Here is a 7,661-nt window from a genome sequence, read left to right as displayed (position 1 = left end):
CAGACATATGTGGCTGGCACCTTAGCCACTTCAGCCACAGGCGCCGAGTCACCACGTTTTCTTTATCCATTCATCCACCGGTAGAAACTTAGGTTGGTTTCATATCTTGGCTATTGTGAGTAGTGCTGTAGTAAACATGGAGGTGCAGGTATCCCTGTGATACACTGATTTACTTTCCTTTGTTTGTAGTTTTTTGTTTGTTTGTTTTGGTTTTTGTCTCATGCCACCCTTGGCAGAGTGCCATGGTGTCACAGCTTACAACCTCCTCAAACTCTTGGGCTTAAGCGATTCTCTTGTCTCAGCTGCCCAAGTAGATGGGACTACAGGCACCCGCCACAACACCTGGCTATTTTTTTGTTGCAGTTGTTGTTCAGCACACCGGGGCCAGGTTCGAACCTACTTGCCTCGGTGTATGTGGCCAGCACTCTAACCACTGGGCTACAGGCGTTGAGCCCTGATTTACTTTACTTTGGATAAATACCCAGTAGTGAGATTGCTGGATTGTATGGTAGTTCTGTTTTTAGTTTGAATAAAAAATGTTTTTTAACACAGGCTAGTTGATTTGTGATATGAGGACTAGTAGGTTTGTGATAAGAAAAAGGAGGTGAGTTGCAAAATGATAAAAGTGGGTATAGAAAAAAACTAATGTATGTAAAAGTGCAACCATAAATCTGGTTTCTGTTACTACCATTGTATCTTTTTTTTAGAGTCTGAGATAGGCTGGGCACAGTGGCTTGTGCCTATAGTTCTAGCACTCTGGAGGCCAAGGCAGGTGGATTGCTTAAGCTCAGGAGTTGGAAACTAACCTGAGCAAGAGTGAGGCCCTGTCTCTACTAAAAATAGAAAATTTAGCTGGGCATTGTGGTAGGCACGTGTAGTCCCAGCTACTTGGGAGGTTGAACCAAGAGGATCTCTCAAACCCCAGAGTTTGAGGTTGCTAATGAGCTATGATGCCAGGGCACTCTACCAAGGGTGACAGAGTGAGACTCTGTCCCTAAATAAATATATAAATAAGTAAATAAATATAATATGACTTTCTAATACATACGAGAAAATTACTACAATCTTTTCTTATTCATGAGTGTTCACGGTTGAGAAGACCATAACATATTCTTAGTCCTTGCAAGCTAATTTTTGGTTGTTTCTTTTTTTTTTTTTTTTTTTTTTGAGACGGAGTCTTACTCTGTCACCCTTGGTTAGAGTGCCATGGCACCATAGCTCACAGCAACCTCAAACTCCTGGGCTAAAGCGATCCTTCTGCCTCAGGCTCCTGCTGATTTTTGAATTTATTATGTTGCTCTGTATAACAGAAAAACTATATGAATGTCTGTTTTAGTGACTTAGCAACTAGAGCAGTGGTTCTCAACCTGTGGGTCACGACCCCTTTGTAACAATGAAAATACATCCTGCATATCAGATATTTACATTACGATTCATAACAGTAGTAAAATCACAGTTATAAAGTAGCAACGAAAATAATTTTATGGTTGGGGGTCATCACAACATGAGGAACTGTATTCAAGGGTCAAAGCATTAGGAAGGTTGAAAACCACTGAACTAGATATATTTTTTGTTTGTTTGTTTGTTTTGTTTTGTTTTTTGCAGCTTTTGGCTGGGGCCGGGTTTGAATCCACCACCTCCTGTATATGGGGCCAGTGCCCCTACTCCTTTGAGCCACAGGCACCACCTGAGAAATATATATTTCAATTCATCTTTTTTTTAGGGAATATGAACATAATAGGATTGAGAACAATATTTTACATTGTTATAGGTGATATTTGGCTCTTGCTATCTGGTAAGAGTTTTAAGGAAACAACATAAAATGAAACTTTTTGTTGTTGTTATTGTTGAGGCAGTCTCACTGTTGTCCAGGCTGGAGTGCCATGGCATCAGCCTAGCTCACAGCAACCTCAAATCCCTGGGTTCAAGGGATATTTTGCCTCAGCTTCTTGCGTAGCTGGGATTGTAGGCACATGTCATCATGCCCAGCTAATTTTCCTATTTTAGTAGAGACCGGGTCAGGGTCTTACTCTTGCTCAGGCTGGTCTCTGAGCTCAAGCAATCCACCCACATGGGCCTTCCAGAGTGCTAGGATTATAGGGATAAGCCACTGTGCCCCGCCCAAAATGAAACTCTTAAGAGGAAAATTTTGGAATCTAAGTCTTATCTCAGGTCTAATGTGTAAAATTATTCACAGCACAGCTGTTGAAATGAATATTAAAGTTGGGAGATCTAGATTCTAGTCCCAGCTCTACTATTTACTACTGAGCAACTATAAGCAAGTCACCACTTTTTTGCGTCTCCTAACTTATAAAATGAAGATAATAATAAATATCCTACCTTCCGTCAAGGTATACATGGAGTACTCAATGAAGTGGTATGGCTGAAATTATTTGAAGAAGCTAATGTACCATGGAACCATTGGTCATTAAACTTTATTTTTTACGTTCCTGTGAAATCTGCTGTTAACAGCTAGGAAGACAGAATATAAAGCATGATAATGTTTGCACTTACATGCCATATAATTTACTGTGCAAATATGTTGAAATGAAAGAAATGAGACATAGGACTAATTAGACAGAATGAAGATAGAGGAGATTGCTGTCTTTTTTCCATCCTGTTTTGTTAGCATTATTTTGTTTTCTTTCCCCGTGATTTTCTAGGCAAAGAGTGTATACAGCAGTTAGCTGAAAATACGAGGTATTTCAGGCGACGCCTGAAAGAAATGGGCTTCATCATTTATGGAAATGAAGATTCTCCAGTGGTGCCTTTGATGCTCTACATGCCAGCCAAGATTGGGTATGTTTTGTTGCAGAGCACAGACTGTTCTTTCCTTAGACTCAAGGTCTCTGTGATACGTGACTAGGGCATGGGTATTTTGTTAGGGAAAAATTACCTTGTCCCTATTTGAGTTAACCTTCATTTTATAGATAGGCCATAGATTAAATAGTGGATTCCAAATTGCAAAATATGTTAATTGGTATTCTTTCATTAAACAAACACTTGAGTTTAACATACTCTTCTAGTGGCTTGGAGTAGAGAAGTGAACACAATTCAAACATCCCTGCCCTTGTGGAGCTTATATTCTAGTGGGGCAAGAGTCAAACATAATAAATAAGTAAATGATGCCATATATTCAAAGGTGTTAAGTTATGGAAAAAATAGAGCAGGATATTCAAGATGTATAGGGAATTGAGTGTGTCTTGTGGGCAGGCAGATGACAATGTTAAATAGGGTGGTCAGGGTAAGCCTCCTTGGCAGGGCAAGGTGACATCTTAGCAAAGACTTGAAGAATCTGAGTGAGCTAGTCATTTGGAAAAAGAAGTATCTGTGGTAAGGCCACATGCAGGACAAGCTTAGCTGAGAGCAAAGAGATCACTGGAACTGGCGTAAAGGGCCCTGAGGTCAGAGAGATTAGATCAGGGTGTGTTACTGGATATGTACCAGGTAGGCCAATTACACCCGTTTCGCTGGTTTATGCAAGGCATACGTAGTGGAAAGCTTTCAATGTGTTGGTGAAGTCCAGATGTTTAACAAAAAAATCAGAAGACATTTGAAAAGCAAATGAACAACAGTCGTACTGAACAAATTTAATTATATGCAAAATTGCACTGGAGAAGCAGAAAAAGGAATGATCTGCTTAGTGTAGGCTTAGTAAGAAAGGGATATCTTTTTGGATGGGTGAATTAGGAGCTGGAAACATGAATATAAAATTATAAGGAAATCATGTCTCTAGTTTGAATAGACCTCATTAAAGGAGCCAATAGGATGGGTGTGGTGGCTCATGCCTGTAATCCTAGCACTCTGGGAGGTGGAGGTGAGTGGATTGCTTGAGCTCAGGAGTTTGAGACCAGCCTGAACAAGAGAGAGACTCCATCTCTAAAAATAGCCAGATGTTATTGCTGGTGCCTGTCATTCCAGCTCCTCAGGGGCTGAGGCAAGGGGATCTCTTGAGCCTAGGACTTTGAGGTTGCTGTGACGCCACAGTACTCTACCCAGGGTGACAAAGTGAGACTTTGTCTCAAAATAAATAAAAAGATAAAGGAAGAAATATTATTTGTTTTTGAGTCTTTGGTCCTCATGGTATAATCAATAAGATGCTTAGCGAATTGAATATGGGAGAGAAGATCAAATTAAGGAGTCTAGAAGTACAAGGATGCCCAAGATACTGAGAGGAAAATTAGGGAAAGGTGCTCACCCAGAGGAGAGGAATTCTGTTTCAGCACAAAGACATACCAGGCAATTGGCATTATGGCCTTCAGAGGACGTGGTGGTGGATGTTCTTCATTCTTTTTTAAATGGAATTATTATAAATAAACTCGAAGCATTATTAAATCCAGAGGGCAGAAGGAATGAAGAAGAACTGCAATAAAGCACTAGGCCATTTGGGAGCATGTGTTGAAGAAGGTACAGGGCACTCAGGTTCCTCCTGATGCAAAGGAGGCGCGTGGGGGAAGATGTGCAGGTCCCGGAAAGAGTCAGAGAGGGCTGGCATCAAGGTAATGCCCGATGTACCTGATGTTTTATTCTCAGACAAATGTTGTAAGAGAACAGTCAAAATGAAATTAGGTAGATCAACAAGAGGAAGAACATAACGCGATTTAGTAAACAAAATTAAATGAAAATTAGAATGCGTTAGACAAGATACAGATCTATAGCCGGAAGGCCACAGGCCATCAGTGTTGGCTTGGGGATGGGAGTTTGTAGAGTGGGTAATCAGCTAAAACCAGGGAAAGAGCAGGCCCAGCCAACACCAAAGGAAACCCTGAGTTCCAAAGGCAGCTTTGCTGCCAAGTTGATCAGAAAAATGTCTCGCCTATATTGGGAGGGACACCATGTTAGAAAATATCTCCTGAGGACTAGGGAAAAAATGTTTGGTGAACTGTCAGTGAAGTTCGTTTAGGACAGCAGGACCTTTGTAACGTGTGTTCTGTCACTCCTCCTGGTCTCTTTCCCCTGTCTTCCCCTTTGCAGCGCCTTCGGACGGGAGATGCTAAAGCGGAACATTGGTGTAGTTGTGGTGGGATTTCCTGCTACCCCAATTATCGAGTCCAGAGCCAGGTTTTGCCTGTCGGCAGCTCATACCAAAGAAATACTTGACACTGTAAGTAGATGCTTTGACCTGGGTATAAATAGGCCTTATATGAAAAAGGGCCTGTATATCAGATGAAAGTAATCACTTGTTGATCCTGATGTTCCCTGAGCCCCTAAGATATTTACCTGTAAGACAGAGGAGGTGGTACACAATGCTACTTAGAATATTGCTGTTTAGGCTCGGCGCCTGTGGCTCAAGTGGCTAAGGCGCCAGCCACATACACCTGAGCTGGCGGGTTCGAATCCAGCCTGGGCCCGCCAAACAACAATGACGGCTGCAACCAAAAAATAGCCGGGCGTTGTGGCGGGCGCCTGTGGTCCCAGCTACTTGGGAGGCTCCAGGCGTTGTAGCAGGCGCCTGTGGTCCCAGCTACTTGGGAGGCTGAGGCAGGAGACTCGCTTGAGCTCAGGAGTTGGAGGTTGCTGTGAGCTGTGATGCCACGGCACTCTACCCAGGGGGACAGCTTGAGGCTCTGTCTCAAAAAAAAAAAAAAAAAGAATATTGCTGTTTACCAAAACACCTTAGCATCACCTACCAGACCTAGTGTCGTCAGAGCTCTGGAGAATTTTCCAGCTTCGTCTTATTCCCCTGTATCCCTCATTATAGACTCAACAACTGTACATTTCTCTTTCTACTCAGGTACTTTCTACTTTGAGCTTTCTCCTATACAGCATTTTTCTGTCTGTAGAATTTTCTGTCTTAGCTTGGCGTCCATAGCACAGCACAGCACAGCACAGCATTACGGCACCAGCCACATGCACTAAAGGTTGGCAGGTTCAAACCCAGCCCCAGCCAGCTAAAGAACAATGACAACTGCAACAAAAAAACAGCCAAGTGTCGTGGCGGGTGCCTGTAGTCCCAGTTACTTCGGAGGCTGAGGCAAGAGAATTGCTTAAGCCCAAGAGGTTGACGTTGCTGTAAGCTGTGATGCCATGGCCCTCTACTGAGGGTGACATAGACTCTGTCTCAAAAAAAAAAAGAATTTTCTGGCATGGTGCCCATAGCATTGTGGTTACAGCACCAGCCACATACACCTAGGCTGGTGGGTTCAAACCCAGCCTGGGCCAGCTAAGCAACAATAACAACTGCAACAGAAAAATAGACGGGCATTGTGGCCAGGGCCAGTAGTCCCAGCTACTTGGAAGCCTGAGGCAAGAGAATCGCTTAAGCCCAAGAGATTAAAGTTGCTGTGAGCTGTGACATAACAGCACTTCACTGAGGGCAACATAGTGAGACTCTGTTTCAAAAAAAAAAAAAAAAGAATTTTCTGTCTTGAATCTTCTGTCCCCTTTGCCTGGCTGACTGTTTACTCATGCTTCATATCTCCACTTAAAGGAAACTTGCTCGTAGGTTCTCCCAAACCTTCTTGCTGTGTGTTCCCTTGGAATCCCCAGATTCTCCCTTCATAAATTCTTTACACTGTTAGTATCTAATGGCAATCTTCTCCACTGCTTAGATCTTTAGGATAGAGACTGTCCTAATGTTTTGCTCATTCTATGTCCACAGCACCTATCACAGTGCCAGTCACCTTGTTGGGGCTAATCATTACTGAATTATTTATGATCTCAGTATATTCTCTCTCTTAATAGTCTCTTAATATGCTGTTGTTTCACATCTAAGATTTCAGACTTAAATAAGTATTGCTGTCCAGGAGCATATCAAGCTTTTAAGAATAGAACATGTGCATAAAATCAGTTGCTAAGAATATCCACTCATTAGAGAGAATTTAAAAAACTATTAAGAATGTTTTTAAAAGTTCATTATATATGGCTTGGCACCTGTAGCTCAGCAGCTAGAGCGCCAGCCACATACACCGGAGCTGGCGGGTTCAAATCTAGCCCGGGCCTGCCAAACAACAATGACAACTACAACCAAAATATAACCGGGCATTGTGGCAGTCGCCTGTAGTCCCAGCTGTTTGTGAGGCTGAGGCAAGAGAATCACTTAAGCCCAAGAGTTTGAGGTTTCTATGAGCTGTGATGCCTTGGCACTTTACTGAGGGCGACATAGTGAGACTCTGTCTCAAAAAAAAAAAAGTTGATTATATTTATTGATAACAATTTGACATTATACATTTCTGAATAGCTGAAGACTTTGGACTTTTCTTATTTCTACACAGCAAAACTTCTGCAAACATAAGGGCATTTCCTTGTTTTGTTTTGGTTTTTTATTGTGCTAAGAACACTTAACATGAAATCTATCCTTACCAAATTTTTAAGTATACAATATTGTTAATTCTAGGCATAATGTTGTGTTATATGGGTGTATTGTTAGTCACATTCTGATGTTATCAAATTGGGTTCATTTTTTCAATATCTTATCTTTTCCTTTTTCGTTATTTTGATTATGCCTTTCTTTTTCTTTTTTCTTTTTGAGACAGACTCACTCTGCCCGAGCGAGGGTAGAGTGTCATGGCATCAGACCTCACTGAGCAGTTTCAAACTCCTAAGCTCAAGCAATCTATCCACCTCGGCCTCCCAGAGTGCTAGGATTACCAGGAGTGAGCCACTGTGCCTAGCCTTTCTCTTCTTTCTTTCCTTTTTCTTTTCTTTTTTTTTTTTTTTTT

The 7,661-nt window shown here is 41.9% G+C and overlaps 1 protein-coding gene across 1 annotated transcript in view; it reads left to right on the top strand.

Annotated features, from left to right (window-relative positions):
• SPTLC2 (serine palmitoyltransferase long chain base subunit 2) overlaps positions 1–7,661 on the top strand; it is a 126,936-nt gene that overhangs the window by 111,644 nt on the left and 7,631 nt on the right. Inside the window, exons 10-11 of the mRNA XM_023511491.1 lie at positions 2,664–2,799; positions 4,975–5,104. Of these exons, the coding sequence (XP_023367259.1) occupies positions 2,664–2,799; positions 4,975–5,104 (266 nt within the window). The remainder of the gene's footprint in view (positions 1–2,663; positions 2,800–4,974; positions 5,105–7,661) is intronic.

Source organism: Otolemur garnettii, unplaced genomic scaffold (assembly GCF_000181295.1).
Source record: "Otolemur garnettii isolate 467f Iridium unplaced genomic scaffold, OtoGar3 scaffold00020, whole genome shotgun sequence".
NCBI classification, from domain to species: domain Eukaryota; kingdom Metazoa; phylum Chordata; class Mammalia; order Primates; family Galagidae; genus Otolemur; species Otolemur garnettii.
This window is presented reverse-complemented; position numbering and strand designations above follow the sequence as displayed.